The 17,522-nt window shown below is 43.9% G+C and overlaps 1 protein-coding gene across 1 annotated transcript; it reads right to left on the bottom strand.

The window, feature by feature from the left end:
• Positions 1-7,293: 7,293 nt before the first annotated feature.
• Positions 7,294-17,126, bottom strand: SOX4 (SRY-box transcription factor 4). The gene has a single exon (XM_079777581.1). The coding sequence runs from the start codon at positions 13,157-13,159 to the stop codon at positions 11,753-11,755; it is 1,407 nt and encodes a 468-aa protein (XP_079633707.1). The 5' UTR covers positions 13,160-17,126; the 3' UTR covers positions 7,294-11,752.
• Positions 17,127-17,522: the final 396 nt, after the last annotated feature.

The following is a 17,522-nucleotide window of genomic DNA, read 5'->3' as shown; positions in this document are numbered from 1 at the left end:
AAGTGTGCGGGAGGAGGGCCCACCTGACTGTCTGGTGAGCGTGTGCAGGTCAGAGAACCACAGTGAGCTCCATCCACTTAGGATGGGGGGGGGGGGGGGGGACTAGAAAGAAATAGCTTCAGTTATCTTTCCTCAGGCTTATTTTTAAATGTCCCCCAGTTTGTAAGGCCTCTCCGTTCATGGTAGCAAAATGGAAAAAGCAATTGGCAGCCCCCACTTGCAAAGATCTGTCTTTTCATAAATGGCCATGGAGGAAATGGGAATGCCTTGGATTTCTCTATTCCCTAAATATGTGGGGCGAGGTTTCATTCATAAAATGCTTGTGGGCTTTGGAGAAGTTCTTTAAGCCAGTTTTGTTAGTAATAGGCATTGGAACCTGCAACTTTTGAACATTGCCCTTAACACCCTCCCACTGTTAGAGAACATGTGGGTTTGGAAGGGGAAGAGGAATTATTTGGGAGAAGTTGAAACAACTTAGAGGAATCGCTCCTCCCGCAGATTCCCAAGGCCAGCTACCAGTTAGCCTGCCAAAATGGCGACCAAATGCTAACCTGCAGCTAAAGAATTCTCCTCCCACATTTCCTAAAGGTTTTCACTTCATTAGGTCAAATTACTCCTCTTCCCTTTTCTCTCTCTCCCTCTCTTCAGCAGAGCTTCTATACATGAATGGCTTTATTGAACTTAACTAGCATCTTCCTTTTAAAATGTAAATATGTCACCCTAGCTGGTTTGACTCAGTGGATAGAGCATCAGCCTGTGGACTGAAGGGTCCCGGGTTCGATTCCGGTCAAGGGCACATGCCCAGGTTGCAGGCTTGATCCCCAGTGGGGTTTGTGCAGGGGCGAAACATCATTGATGTTTCTATCTCTCTCTCCCTCTCCCTTCCTCTCTGAAATCAATAAAAATATATTTAAAAAATGTAAATATGTCTACTAGTCAAGAAACTGAGGATCATTTGATTAAAAAGCTTCAAGCCTATCGGTGTTCTTCTAACACCTCTCTAACAGCAGTCCTAAAGGAAAGACACTGGGTTTCATTTTGTTTTGAGGAGACAGGAGTTTTATTTACAATTTTTATCATAATAGTTAATGTGGGAGAATGGACTGCTTTCCAGGGTTAGGTGAAGGGGGATTTGGTAGGATCCATCTAGAGAAAGGGTCAAAAGGCCTCTAAAGTGTGTTTTGTTTTTGTTTTTTGTTTTTTGTAATCTAAAAAGTTTAAAATTTTACGCTATTCTTCAGCAGACACTTTTCATCCAGCAGACATCGTAGAAGAATGACAGAAAGACGTCCCCGGGCGGACCCACTGCACGCATCCCCTTGATTGTGAAACACCGGCACTTCCTGTTCAGATAATTTACAATTTTAAACATTGACGACACATTTGCATTTAAAACAAATACAAGTGGGTCAAGGCCGCCATCCTCCAACTGCCCTGTTACTGACATCTGTGATTGTTTCTCTTCCACAGCATAGTCTCCTTTTATACCAGTGGAGATGAGAATGGGAGCAAGGCCATCATCATGAATAAGGTTCCTTGCACTCCCAACAGGACTTCCAACCTGAGTTATTTTCCCAGAGAAACAGAGAAATACCTGTCTCTGCTGGTAGAGGACTGATAGTTACTGGCTTGACTGGGTTATGTGACAATGCCAGGGTTCCTGCAGTGGGAGTTCCGTTCATTGTTCATTTGGCTGCATCGGCAACTTCTCCATTAGGCAAGATCCCATCAGCAAACCAAACTCACCTCTGCTCTCTGGGCTGAGCCACTTCTGCTCCAGGGTGCTTTAAAACTCCCACAGGTACCCGCACAGTGGGAGGTGGAGAGCTCAGTGACTCTATGATCATACCCTAAAACAGCAGTGTTTTTTTTGTTTTGTTTTGTTTTCGTCTTTTTAAGCAAAAATTTTAATGTAAAATAGATGAAAGAGGAACTGTTCAGGTTGTGTGTTTATGTGTGGATTTTCTTTGAGCACCTCTGTCTAAAGGAAAGAGTAGTGAATCTTGGACTTTATGATGACTAGATAAGAAGGACTCTCTCTCTTATATCTAAAGCAGCCTTATGTTCAGCCCAAAATATATTTTGCCCATTTGGTACAAGGATATTCCACCAGTAGAATATAGTGGAGCAGGAAAAAAATAAATAAATAAAGCATCTAATGACACTGTAGTATGATGCCATAACTTTCTGGCCACTTCCAATGTTGTTCTCCAGTGAATATGAACTGGTCATTGCTAGTCTTCGAGGCTCTGTGGTTGCTAGACCAAATTAATGGGTTTAGCAGCTCCAGGCATCTCATCCCAGAATCAGGACGGGAGGAGAGTTTCTCTTCTTCCCTTTTCTCTCTCTCCCTCCCTTCAGCAGAACAACTCAACTGCCTAAGCAGATGACCAAATAGAATGCCAATCTCCCTTCTTAAGAGCAACCCTCCTCTCTGGGAGAAGCCCCAGAACCTGACCACCACTGCACTTCAGAATGGGGTGAGGATGCGCTGCTCCCCTCAAGGATATTTCAGGACCCTCACTGTCTTCCATCCTTTCCCAGTTGTCTGCTCATTGGGATTTGGGCAAGGGAGGGGGTGGGTGGGGCGGGATTAGAGGGTGGAATTGATTACATTAGGGTCAATTTTGCCCTGGATTGGAGTAGGGGTTTTGTCTGGCCCCTGACATTGGGCACTCTCTTTAGAGTATGGTATGCTTAACCACTGCTGTTTATATCTCTGGACCTTAGTGCCAAAATTAAGGCTAGAGGGGGGAAAACGTTGTTATATTAAATAGAAAGAAACCCAACTGTTTTCAGTAAGGATATTGTGGACGGTGGGGGAGGAGGGGTAGATGTTCCTTGGTCCTTGAGCTTACACCCCGAGGCCAAAGAATGTGAGAGGAAGTACAACAGCTTTCAGACCTCAGGAGCAAATGTAAAAAAGAGGGATGGGACAGTGAAGAATGTGCTCAGCTAATCAGTGGGTAAATACTCAATGACTGATCCAGAAGTAGGCACGTGACACAGAAGCAGCCAATGTAATGCCTGACTCATGACTGGAGAGGTAAAGGGGCAGGCAAAATTCTATCGTAAAAGGGAATTTGAAGAATAAAGGCTGGAGAAAAAAATTCAAGAATTTGGTATTGGGAGAAAGTCAAGACACATAGGAAAACCAAGAGAATACATGATCAACATTAATACCTACATGGTCTTGATGCTAAATTAGGCAACCACTAGAGTCTTGGATTTTTAATTATATTTCTCCCAGAACTCTCATGAAATTTCTAGGTCCCTTATAGTCATGTGTTTCTTTGCAATAAAGCCCCTTGATTTCAGTTTACTTCAGTGAGTCTGTTTCTTGCAATCATAGAGCCTAACACTAGTAAAGCCAATAACAAGTAATGAGAACAATGGTGAGTTCTGATGAAAAAAAGAACAAGACCAAAGACAATTGATCTCTGTCCTCAAGTTCATTTCAGTAGTGTTAAAATCCCTATATGCTTTGTCACCATGTAGGGGTCAAGACTATTTCTGTAATTGCTGTTTTTTAACTCATGTAGGTAAGCAGAGAGTTGGGATAAGATAATCATCTCAGAATGATTTGCAGATGTCCCCATTTACATGCTAATATCTATTTACACTCTTGGGGTAGGCTTGGGGGGGGGGTGTAAAATTATTATTTCAAAGTTTCATTTAATTTTTAATCTTAGTTCACTTAGACCTGTGGCTAATTTCCCCCCATATTTTACACCTAACCAGCTCCAAGGTGGGAAAGCTGTCGCAAGCCTTCATCTATAACACCAGGACCCAGCAATTCCACATCTAGGAACTACTCAAGAAACACGCTCACATGTTTAAACAGACATGTAGGAAAATGCATTGTTATTACAATAAAAATGGAAAATCTTCTTAGCCAGCATTTCTTTAATTTACTTGAACAAGATACTTGTTCACAGAACACCTAGTAATAATCTTGAAAGACACTATTTGGGAAAAGGCCTTGGGCGACACTATTTGAGAAATGCAAAGTACTTTTCACCCTCAGCAACACCTTTCCCCCAACCCCCCCTCCCCCCCAGGGATTTTTGTTTTGTTTTGTCTTGGTTTTGCTCCAACTTTTGGATTCATTGGGTGCTCACCCAAAAATTAAATAAAAACTGTTAGCAAATTCCCAAATGTACTTACACCCCTCTTTCAAAAACAGGCTTCTGGACCTACTTCTGCCAAGTGTTGAAACAAAGTATAATGTGTTTGGAGACTACAATCCCACAGGATCCCAGGAACTTCAGATAAATTATTCAAAGTCTCTGGGGATTGGCAAACAAGAGAGATAAAAGGCCCACATTGAGAGTGTGGGAAAGGGGAAGGAAAAAGCAGAGGCTGAGACCCAAGGTCAGGCATTCCAGAAGAGACTGTTTTCACAGGTTTAGGTGTTTGGAGCTGGGGAAGTTAGGACAAGCACTGGTAAGAAAGTGACAATTAACCACATATACAAGGGGAGCTAATTGGTCGTTAAACGGGGCCTGGCAGCTCAGCTCTTCGAAAAGCAGTTACACGCACCATACCCTTTAGCCAATCATCACACTCCACTGCTGGGCATTCACTGCCCAGAGAGCCGACTAAAGATAAAGTGTTTTCGTTTGCCTACTGCCTTTCAAATGCCTGTTGTGTCAGGAAATTTCACATTTATTATATGTTTAAGAACTAGTCCAAAGAATTACATATTTGTGGGGGAAAATCTAAGGAATCAACAGGCTAAGTAAATGATGATACTTCATTTGTTTCTCCTCTTAAAGGTAAAAACACACACACACACACACAAAAACACAAAAAACAAAAAAACCAACCCTCAAATGGAATATCATTTGAATGTCTTTTGTGTGATGCAAAGCAAGTTTGTGTACTGGTGCACAAATGAGTTGCAACTTTGTCTTTAAACAAAAAGTCTGCAGGGCAAAAGAAGGCCCTACATGCAGCTTCTTGCCCTGACTTGACTTAGGCCTGGCCTGTTTGGCAGCACTCCATAAACCAATTGCCCTGAATTGAAACTGTCAGAAGAAAATAAAATGGGCTAAATTTATCATCACCTGTATCCACTGACATACACACACGGAGGTGCATTGCTAACTAAGACACAAACCAAAACGCAGCAGCCTGGTCAAACAGCCTCCTGGGAAATGCCGTTTGGTGATGTGAGCCTTTTTCTTCTTCTTCTTTTTAACATTGAGAAGGAAAACAACACATGCAGGAAACCATAAAACCCTTCAAGTTAACTGTAGCTAACGGTCACTCTCATTAGGATGTAAGGGGTAGGTGGTAGCCCTCCCTATAAAGGTTGAATGTGCTCCTCTGAATAATTTCCAATTTTCTCACGTGCTGGGATCTCTGTCTCTAGAACAACAAGCAGAAGTTCCACTCACTTCCAAAACTAGTGCCTGAGTTCATCTTTTATATTAGAATACATTTGTTGAACTGGAAGATATGTATAGGCATATATGTACATTTCAACCAAGTTAGTCACTTGTACATAAGGGCATCCTTGGGAAATGGATAGGAAGTGGGAGGGCTGAGGGAAGTGAGGACTGGCAATCCTGGCCTACGGGCCTAAGGCTTTGGTTAAATCAGTATCTCTATTTGGGAAGTGAAGACATCTTTCTGCAAACCCCTACTAGGGCTCAGCAGAATGGGTTCCAGGGCCTTTTCACTCACTTCTGACCTTGTGACCTCAGATCAGTTATTGAATTGGGCAGGGATTCTCCCCCTCCAGGGAGCATTGGAAATATATGGGGAAGGGGCTTATCAGGGCCCCACCCCCAGAGTCTGTGATAGTCTTTATAATCTTTGCTGATAACAAGAATCTCTAGGTAACTGATGCAAGAGTTCATGTTTCAGACTGGGAGACACAGATGCTAGGGACTGACTGTCCAGAACTGAGTAGCTTCTATGTTGCTTCCCTTGTGCGAGGCTTGTACACGAGTGTTACCTTTTTGCAACAATCCATGAGGTAAGGAACCAGTATTTCATGAGCCCATACAGTAGGCCAGGCAGTAGGCCAGGTATTCTCCATATGTAATTTCACTGGAGTCTCACAACAGCTTTACATGTTAGAAAGCATTCTTTCCATTTAACATTTTAGAACACGGAGGCTTAAAGAGGCTAAGAAATTTTACCAACATCCTTCACAGCTAGTTGGCCTAAGAGACACTTTCCAACTAGGAAAGGTAATACCACAGCTAAGATAACACAGGCAGCATAATATGCAAAAGTATTTTGGAAGCTCTTAAGGTGCCTTTGAAACAATAAAGTCAACAAATAAGAATTAAACATTCATTATATGCAAGGCAACAGGGAAGGCAAATTTGGGGAAATAAGATATTTAAGGCCTAGTTCCTGTCCTCTAAGAATTCTAGTCTCATGAGAGAGGCCAGCTTGGCTATATTAGAATTTGGAGAACTGGGAAGACGGGCTAAAATAATTGTGTGCAGGGTTTTAAATGGCAGGCAGCATGTGAATTTTGTGCAAAGGGGAATTTAGTAGATTTTTTTTAGCAGTGTGACTCCATCCAGATGCCTGGAGATGCTTCTCTCCCCCAGAACCTCTCCACTTTAGCTTTTAAATGATAGCCAGAGTAGAGATCCAGAAATGTATATGGAGATAATTTTTCAGAATGAATTAGAGGGGTATGGGTCAACAAACATTAATATTTAAGCCTCAATTGTTAACCCTCAAAAGTATTGTGTAGGCCTTAAAGGAGAAAAAAAGGGCCTAAAGTTAATACCACCAGATAAAAACCATGAATAACAACATTCCACCTTAAGACATCCAAATGGATAAAATAGATTTGAATTCCTAGCAGATTCTTAGGTGTTGTTTTTTCTTTTAAATCTACATCTTTCCAAATGCCTCCTTGGGAGCCTTAAATTATTTTAAATTTATGATTAAACATTCTGACCCATAGCATTACCCAAACCGTGTTTTCTAATTCATGAGCACTCTATAAACACAGGAAATACAGTACTCACAAATGTTGATGTCCACTTCCCAACCCCTTGCTTTCTCATTTTCTTCAGAATCCTTTCCTGCCTCTAGTACCCCACCCCCACAGTGAGCACAAATCAAGGAAGCCCTCCACATCCGCTTAACATGCTCTTTATTTTTTGCTTGGCACTTATAGGTATTCAATTAGGAACTGACAAACCTTGCGTAAGCAACTATTACTGATTCACATTTCTGATGGTGCACAGGGCCAGAAGCAATGTCCACAGGGCCAGAAGCAATGTCCTTAAAAGAAGAATGGGTTGATAGTCTTAAAAGAGAATCTCAAATTTGTTCTTTTCTATTGATCCAAATTATCTGAAAGAAAAAGTCATACTAAACTGTTTGGTTTCTCAGGTTTATTATGCCTTGTACCACCTAACACGTGAGTATCTCTTATGAATGAAAATTGATTCAGAGGAAGAAAAGTACAAAAATGTTTCTTACATTTACTCTGTCACCTCCTAGGACAGACACGCACATTTAAGCTTTTATTTTTAAAGCAACATTATCAAAATCATTAAAGAAAATATTTAAAGAATCCACCCTTACATGGACAGTCAATGGGAAAATAAACATAGTTCTAGCAAGAGAACCTTACAAAATAAAATATACTTCATATAGGCTTATTTCTGTCAAGGTTTTGATACCTAGATCTGAAAAAACTAAACAATCATACTATCAGTACAATGAACAAAATTAAATTGAAGCACTTTATAGAAGAGTTCTTTCTCCTTTTGCAAAGATCTTTGAAGAGACTTAAGACACCATGTTGTTTTAAGGTCTCTGAAAAACAAGATACTACAATTGCAGAACACAAATACAATTAAAACGCAATATATTAGCAAATACGCAAAAGAAAAATTTGGAAACTAGTAGCTGTAATGGTCTTTAAAAGGTGAAATTATATTGAAACATGACAATTATATTATTTTGGAGGGGGTTATTATTGCTTTTCATTGACCAAAAAAAAAAAAAAAAAAAATTGCTCATTTTGGACCACACGCTCCAAAAATATCTTCTTCTAGCTGAGCACGCCAGGATAGACACTCCCTTACCTATAAGCAATCCCGGATGACTAAAGGCTTATTTCCAAAGACTCCTTTTAACCCCTCCTCTCCAGTGCTGAAAAATTGTAAGAAATATAAAGCACACCTTTTTAATTAACAAACATTTGGAAAATGAAGAGGGGGTTTTGTGAATGGCAATTGTTAACCCTCAAAATAAATAATAGTGCTACTTAGTAAGTTGCAGGTTCCAAACCAAATACTAACGAGCCTCAGGAAATCCAAGGCATGCATGTCTCAATAATACTGGTGGGCCTGATGCTTATAAAAAGTGTAAGTCTCCACTAGCTCAGTGTGTTGCTACACACAGATTCGGAGGGGGAGAGCTCTCCTCCTTGCCCTCAGGGAGCCAGCTTCTCCCAGGTCATCCTTATTGTTGCATTTCACCTACATTAATAACCACGTTGGGCGTGACACAAAAATGGAGATTTTAGCACCACATGAACCTTCCTGCTTTTGAGGAAAAAAATAAATCAACTTTCACATTTCTTAATTGGTAATAGCTTTCTCCTCCACAATATATTAATAATTTAACAGGCTTATTTGTTCTTAATCTGTGGAAAATAATTCTAGCCCTGCTAGGTGGTGACCATGGGCAAGTCAAGGAGAAAGCAGCTTTAGGAACATAAAAGTTAAGAAAAGATCAGCCAGCCAGTTTTATCTTCAAAGAATTGTCCACGTTGCCCCTCCCCCCTTTTAAAATTTCAAGACAAAGGGCGATTTTAAAAATGTGGTGAATTCAGAAAATTCCTAGAAAGCGTGTAGAGTTGACACATATTCAGCTGATGCCATCATTTCAGGGTCAAGGCCTGCCACATTCGGCCGAGAGGAACTACATATTTATTCCTCAGTAAGATGGCATTTAATAGTCTCCTCTCTAAGAGCTCACTGGTTTCAATGCTAAGGCAGATGGTGAAGTTTCCACACACTGTAGGGCGCTCCTAATCTTCGGCTTCAGGCATAAGAATGACAAAAGTCAAGATTTAGGGTTCAGTTCCAGCTGATTTTATTTCCTTCTCAAAAAAAGTTATTTACAGAAGGTATATATCAACAATCTGACAGGCAGTGAACTTGACATGATTAGCTGGCATGATTTTTCTTTTCTTTCCCCCCAAACATTGTTTTTGTGGCCTTAAATTTTAAGACAAATATTCTACACGGCATATTGCACAGGATGGATGGCAAAAAAAAAAAAAAAGTTTAAAAACAAAAACCCTTAACGGAACTGCCTTAAAAGGCAGACGTCCTAGTGCCTGTCATGTTATATTAAACATACATACACACAATCTTTTTGCTTATTATAATACAGACTTAAATGTACAAAGATGTTTTCCACTTTTTTTCAATCTTTAAACACAACAGCTATAAACCTGAACACATATGCTATCATCATGCCATAAGACTAAAACAATTATATTTAGCGACAAGTAGAAAGGATTAAATAGTCAAATACAAGAATGAAAAACGCAGTACATAGTGTCGCGAACTCAAATCGGCATTTAGATAGATCCAGTGGTTTAAACGGCACGTTTTTGCTTATAAAAAAAGTGCAAAAAAGATGTGGTTTACAAATTAAAGCTACAGGATCCCTTTTTGCTGTAAATGCACCAGTTTTAAAGCCTTTGCACAGAACAGTATTTTGTTTAAAAAAATGTGTTTTTCTTAAAAGCATACAGTGTTTGGCTAATTCTCCTCCCCTTTTCATAAGACTGGGGTGGAAGGGTGAATACTGGTGGCAGGTTAAGGGATACTGTCACTTTAAGAAGCCTGCAGATTGAAGTGTAAACATGGAGAAATTAGGGGCTGATTTTTTTAAAACTGTGAGATATTAACCAGCCGCCCTATTATAAAATCAGGAAATCCAAACAGCGATTTACACCGATTAACACCCCCTTTATATATTTTTTACAAAAATACACTGAGAAAATAATCAAACGTTTTCATCTCTCTTGTCTTTTTTTGTTTTTTAAAAGTGTCAAAAGTCTACATTTAAATATAAAAAATTAAAAGTTAAAACTCTAGCCCTTCAGTGAAGGAGACGTAAAATGGCGTGGGTAACAACAACTACAAAAAAGAAAAAAGGAAAAAAAGAAAGAACGAAAGAAAAAAATAGAAAAAGGAAGGAATAAGTAAAATAAGAAAGAAAGAAAAAAAAAAAAGGACAAAAATAAGAAAAAAAAATGTTTTGGCCAGTATAAATACGTCCACATATAAAATGGCATCTGATTACATTTACAAGAAAAAGAAATACGAGGATGGAGCATCGGTGAGGGAAAAAAACACGTCTTCTCATTTACACCTAGAAGGAATAAACACATACACACTGAGAAAAAATTTGGTCCTGAATTGTTTTCTTAAAAGTCCAGCACAGATTTGAGTTGCGTTTGAATCCTTTAAACAGTTAAGAATGAAAAAAAGCTGGTGATAATTTTGTTGTAGGAATCAAACAGAGCGCCATCTATCTGCTTTTTATATTATCCTACACTATTTCAAAAACTGCTCAACAGTCTCATACAGAAATCTTTAAAAGATAGACAGGAGAACATGCTATAGTAACCCCACCAGTGAAATAATCCAACACCATCACGATTCCAATTAAGAGAAGAAAAAAACCTTTTCCCCCCCCCCCCGAAACCACTCGCCCTCCACGGCCCGGGACCGCATCCGACAGTCGCCTCTCCTCCCGCGCCGCGCGGGCGGTCCCCTCGCTGGTTTCATCCACGTGGAAGGCGGGGGGGCCCCCGAGCCGCCGCCACCTTCTCCCCAACGTGCACATCCGTCTCAGTTTGTGATTCGCCCCCTTTCCAGTTCTTGTCCTCGTCGCCCCCATCCATCCCCTGCTTCTTCCAGCCAGGTTCTCGGGTCACCTCCGAGCGCCGGTGCCTCCACATCTCCTCCGGCTGCAGGGGCAAAAGGGGGTGCGGGGGGGGGGCGGGGAGAGGAAAAAAGACGGGCACGGGCCAGCGCGGAGTCTCAGTCCTGGCTCTGGAACCAGCGCGGCCCCCGAACATCTGCCATCGGTCAAACTCGCCTCCCCGCGCCTTGTCTTCTCCAGGAAAAGTGGGGGAGGGGGCAGAGGGGGGGCGCGGGGCGCTAAGGACAAAGTCCCCAGAGGCGCGCTGGATATTTTTACCGCCCCCGCCACCCCCCAACTCCTCTCTTGACCAAGAAACAAAACGACAAAAAAATAAAATCGCTAAAGGGGGCGAAGAGAGAGGGGCGAGATTCCTTCAGTCTCCAGAAAATTCCCAAACTCGGCTTCTCGCGGAGGCGCAGACAGACCAGTCCGGAAGCCCGGAGGGGAGGGGGGCATGGGGGGGTCTCTTCACGCAAAGGGGAGGACATTCAAAGGAGCTTTTTTTTTTTTTTTTTTTGCCATCACAACAACATCCACAACAACAATAAAAGGTCGCCCGTCGCCCGCAGCTCCGCCGCCTTCCCGGAGGGGTGGGGGATGGGAGCGTGGGTCCCCGATCGCCGTGCGCTCGCTCTCCTCTGCGGCGACCCCCGAGGCGGGCAAACCGGCCGCGCTCATCACTTTCTTTCTTCTTTTTTTTTTTTCCTTTTTCCTTTTTCTTGGTTCCCTCCCCCTTTTTTTCCTCTTTCTACTCTCTCTGTCCACCTTTTCTCCCTCGGTCACCCCCGGCCCACCTCTCCAGCGCGCGCCGCTAGTAGGTGAAGACCAGGTTGGAGATGCTGGACTCCAGCCAGTCCCCCGAGATCATCTCGCTGACCTCGGGCGTGCAGTAGTCCGGGAACTCGAAGTGCGAGCCCGAGCCCGGCTCCAGGGTGAAGTCCAGGTCCCGGTCCAGCGCCGACGACGAGCTGAAACTGCCCAGGGACATGCTCTCAAAGTTTGAGCTGGGGTTCAGGTCGAGCAGGTCGTCCTCGAACTCGTCGTCGGAGGCCGAGGAGCCCGCGGACGAGGCCGACGAGGAGTGGGACGAGGCCGACGAGGACGCGTGCGAGGGCGCGCTGGACGGCGCGGGCGAGGCGGCGCGCAGGCTGGCGTAGCCGCGGTGGTCGGCGGGCGAGCGGCCGGCGGCGGGCGACGAGGCGGCGCTGCTGCGGCCGCTGAGGCTCGGCCCGTCGGGCGGGCAGCCCGGGCCCCCCTCCTCGTACAGGCCCAGGGGGTCGCTGGGGTCGGCGGCCGCGCCCACGCCCGCGGGCGACGCCGCCGCCGCGCTCAGACCGCCGAACAGGTAGACCCGCTTCACCTTCTTCTCGGCCGGGGGCTTGCCCGGGGCGGCGAGCGAGGCGGGGGCCGAGGCCGCCGCCGAGGCCGCGGCGCCGGGAGTCCGCGCCTTGTACAGCGAGTGGTGGTCGGCGGCCGCGGCGCCCAGGGGCAGCAGGGCGGCGGCCCCCGCCTGCTCCGCGGCGAAGGAGGAGGCGGCCGCCGCCTTCCCGCCGCCGCCGCCGCCGCCGCCCGTCAGGATGAGCTTGGCGTGCGGCTTGCTGCCCCCGCCGCCAGCCACCTTGGAGCCACAGCTCTTTTTCTGCGCGGGTTTGGAGTTGGCGCCGCCGCCGCTCGCGCCGCCGCCTCCGCCCCCCGCGCTGCTGCTCCCGCCGCCGCCCCCGTGGCCGCCCCCGCCGCTGCCACCGACCTTCTCGCCCTTCTCCCCCGGCTTGGAGGCGGCGGCGGCCGAGGAGCTGGCGTTGGCGTTGCCGGACTTCACCTTCTTCCTGGGCCGGTACTTGTAGTCGGGGTAGTCAGCCATGTGCTTGAGGCGCAGCCGCTCCGCCTCCCGAATGAAAGGAATCTTGTCGGTGTCTTTGAGCAGCTTCCAGCGTTTGCCCAGCCGCTTGGAGATCTCGGCGTTGTGCATGTCGGGCGACTGTTCCATGATCTTGCGCCTCTCGATCTGCGACCACACCATGAAGGCGTTCATGGGCCGCTTGATGTGCCCGCTGGGCGTCTTGCACCAGCTCGGGTCGTCGGCCTTGCCGCCCGTGGAAGCCGTGGAGCCGGGCGTGGGGGACGAGGCGATGCCCAGCTCGAGGCCGGCGCCCGAGTCCGAGCTCTCGCCGGCCAGCAGCGCTTCCGTGTTCTCGGCGTTGTTGGTTTGCTGCACCATGGCCCCGGCTCGGCGAGCGCCCACGCGCGCTCACAGCCTCGCGGCGGCTGCAGCACGATCGCCGGGCCCTCCCGGCCGAGCGCACGCCGAGCGGGAGGACGCCCGCGGCGGCCGAGCGGGCCCCTCCACTCCCGGTCGGGGCGGAGGTGGGCGAGAGGAAAAGTCTCCAGAAGCTGAGGGGAAGGAGTCCTGCGCCTCTTGCAGAGGAGTTATAGTTCCCAGGCTGGTGAGTCTCTCCCTCCCTCTTTCTCTCTCTCACCGCGCCGCAGTTTGCTCTGTCTCTTGGCTCTGAGTCTGGAGACCGTGCTAAAGTGGAGAGGAGTTTCTTGAATGCTGGTTGCTGAAGCTTCCAATGCAAGTTTCTCGCCGCCTCCCAGGCAAGTCTTTTTTTTTTTTTTTTTTTCTTTCCTTCCCCTGAAGCAGTTGATTCCAGTTCACTAGCGCTCTCAGGAGCTCAGGAAAGCGACATCGTCTGTATCACTTAGTGCCTTTCTTACAATGCAAAGCAAAAGAGACTGGCTCCAGGACTCTGTGGGCGGAATCGGCACTAAGGAGTTTGTGTAATTATTTTGTTGCAAGGTAGGAAGCCAAAAAGCCTTCATGCAACAGACTGGCATGAATAAATGTATGTTTTCCCCTCCCTTCTGCAAGAAGGGAGCTGGTGATGGTAGAGTTCCTCCAGTGCAGACTCTTAAAGAGCGTGCAAGAACTAGAGACCCTGGAGCGAATCCGGCCTCTTCCCCTCACACACTGTTTCTCTTGCTGCAGCTTAGAGCAGACCCCAATTCCGCCTCGCGCCTCTTTATCCTTTCACAGTCTTGGCCCGGGCCAATCAGCCGCTGTAACCAACGCTTCCTCGTGCCAAGCCCCTCCCCCGGGCTTCCCATTGGCTTGGAACCCGATGCAATAATAATCTCCGCGTGCAATGAGAAGCTCCAAATCTGACCTCATTCCAATTTACAGAGCAAACTTTTTAAAAGGGCTAGAAGTACAGCTGAGATTTCTGCTGCCTCTTTTTTCCTTTTGCTGTGTGTGTGTGTGTGTGTGTGTGTGTGCGCGCGTGTGTGTGCGCGCGCGCGTGCGGGCGTGTGTGTGTGTGTGTGTGTGTGTGTGAAGAGGATGTTAATGCATGAAATTATTAAAGGGAGAGACGGAAATGTATTCTAACCATTATGTTAGATAACAAGGGGCTGGGAGTGGGGTGGGGGTAAGGGTGAAACACTGTAAATGGAAGCTTTCTGCTTAAAAGCCAAGTGATTATTTTTATTAGTTCTTTTCACTATTGGAATAAAGAATCAGTCTCTAGTGCAAAATCTGTTCCTCGGCTCCTTCATAAAGCCAACGATGTAAAAGGGGAGGGAGAGCTACAACAGTAAATCAATGGATATTGAAAACCATTAAGAAAGTGGTACCTAGACACCTGTCATCACAATTACTTTAACTCTAGGTACAGCACAGATGCTGATGTATTGTGTAAATCCCTTCAGAGTAATTTTTGTGCTGTTTGTGGACGGCAAAAAAGAGGAATTTCTGCAGTAATTACTTGCTCTCTTAACCAAACAGGGGTTATTTAATGATTTAAACACCTATAAATCCTGGATAGCCCAAACAGAGGAGCTTTTCCTTGGAGCACTCCAGGCAGTGTGCTATAATTAATTCAATGGGAGAATTTCTATAGAGTTATAGGATGATAACGGCGAGTAAAGGATGGGAATCTATTGCACTTTCTAAATATTTGTTTCCACATTTTCAAAATTAAACATTACATCACTCCCTGTCCTCTCCCCCAAACCCTCCTACATATATTTTTCCTGTATATTCCTCCTATATATTTGTTACTTGAATCAAATGGAACTAAAAGGCCAGGGCAAAGAGCAACTGTAGAAGAAGGTGGTAACTGGTAGCAGAAGAGAATGGAGCCTCTGGATTTGTATCAGACCTGGCTCTTGGTCCTTCTTACTGGTTTTGTAACCCTGGGGATGTGACCAAGTCTGTTTTCCTCATCTGATATTGGAACACTAGGAGCTACTTTATATAGGGTTGGTGTGAGGGTTCAATGAGTTTGATGTATAGTAAGCCCTCAGTGAATGCTATTATCCTTCCCTTGATAATTCAAATGCTTGAGATACTCCTCCACATAGAAGCAGCCTATTGTTCAAGAGACTAAAAGATGGCCACTGATGTGAAAAAATAATCACAGATCATGGATGTGAACCATCCAAGGACAATAGTGGCAATCCTGTGGTCTCAACGATTTTAAAAGAAAGGGACTTTGTGAAAGCACTGTGAGCAATGTGGCAAAGAAAAGGTGCTTACTTAGTCAGAACACATGTTAATGTGGCCACAGAAATTACCTTTGTTCCAAAGTGTGAAAATTAGAATTCTAGTAAAAATTGGTCCTCCCTAACACCATAACAGTGAACTGTTTTTCTACAGGCCAGTGATGGGTGGTTGGGGAGGGCCAACTCAACATAATTAAGTCAGCTTTCGATTCAGACCAAACTAGTGCTAGGCAGTAAATTTCTATTTATCTTGTCAAACTTTTAAAGTATGTAGGCTGGCGAGAGGCCCAGATTGTCAGATTTAGAATTTTACTGGAAAGTACACCCTTTGGAGACATGTGAGTGGATCTCTAAGGATCAACCACAAGTAAGAATGTTTTTGTGGGTAAAAGCAAACAATTTTTGACTATTAGTTATCCACGTTATATGCTTTTTCTTTTAGAAGGAGAAACAGATCTTAAGAAAAAAATACACCCAGACACTCCTTTTGCATATAACAAAGTTGGTGTGTTATCATGCACTTAAATTTCTTTGGTATGCACACCAAAATACACCCCTAAATATTATCAATCTGACATTAAAGTTGCTCTAAGAGGACTGGTTTTTGTAAAACCAATACTGTCACTAAAATAAAAAAGAATAAATACTTTATTTTGGAATTTGTACCAACAAATGATTTGAGAGTAGCTCTTTTGTGAAAATTCAGTCAAGGTGAGTATCAATATAATGGTTTATATTTCTAAAGCCATTTATGCTTCCACCACTGAATATGAAAAGTGGAAGTTAATCAAAGCAGTCATAATAATTTTGTTTATGTTTAAAGCACAAAATTTTTTTAGAAGTATGTACCCCCCAAAAACAACAACAACAACAAAAAGCCCCTGGCCTATTTCTGTTGTTCAATGTATTTTCTGTATTGCAACAAATCCAACAAATGTTTAAAAACACCATTGTTACATGCCACTAAGGAAGAAAACCTGCCAATGAAACTGTGACACCCCCCCCAGTTGTAGGACATAGACCTATTTCAGAGATTTTGAAAATGTTATTAGAATGGAACTTTTGTTATTATTTTATTTAATATTTTAATTAGTATTAGTCATTTCCAATGACTTTGTAAGATTATTATAGTATATATGAATGCTTAGACTTCTGAAGTAGGTTTGTTCTTATGTTAGTAATTCTCTTAAAATGTAAGAAAACATGTGATAAACAACCTTTTATTAAAGTCAACCTTTCTGGCCAACTGACTAAGTGTGTGCACACTGCAATGTATTAGGCCTCTGACTAATAAATAATGAGAAAAGATTGCTGGGTTCTCATTACTTAATTACACGTGCTTTATAACCAGTTCTCCATTATTGACATTTCCCCCCCCCCCCCAAATACAGATATTTGGTGGCCCCTACTAAATCAGTACTCAGTGTTCCCTCTGCTGGCTTTGCAGTACATGAAGTAATTCTTGATAATGCTGCTCTTTAAGTCATATTAACAGTAAGCAAAGATAATTTTGCAAAACAATTTTTTTTCTGTTTTAGGATAATAGGCTATCTTTGTTAGCAATGATATTAGACATTTCAAATTTTGAATTAAGGGAAATATTTTATCTTATTTATTTTCCATTAAGTAATGGAATTCTATTTGAGATGTAGTGTGATATCTGCTAATTCATTTCTTCTGCTCTCATACACCTGCACAACATAAAATCTCACAACATCCATAAAATAGTATGGGGTATAAATGGAAATAAGATTCTATCCCATTCTATCCTACTGCTTAATATATTCCTATAGTATAGAGGGGGGTGGGGTGGGACCTGAAGGGAAATTAGTTTAACAAATCTGGATGTTCAGATTTGCCTTGCCTTGGTTATAGAAACTATGATTGGGCTAACTTGACAAGTATTCAGGTCAAATATAAATAAGGGGGTTTTAAAATATATATATATATATATATATATATATATATATATATATATATATATATATATATATGAAAAAAACCCTGTCTTTGTTACTTTAGCAGACGGGGAAGAAGAAACCCTGGGAAATTTGATGTCATTGACCTTTGTCAACTGAAAG

Source organism: Cnephaeus nilssonii (assembly GCF_951640355.1).
Source record: "Cnephaeus nilssonii genome assembly, chromosome: 7".
In the NCBI taxonomy this organism is placed as follows: Eukaryota; Metazoa; Chordata; class Mammalia; order Chiroptera; family Vespertilionidae; genus Cnephaeus; species Cnephaeus nilssonii.
The sequence above is the reverse complement of the archived record's forward strand: the minus strand, read 5'-3'. Positions and strand labels throughout refer to the sequence as shown.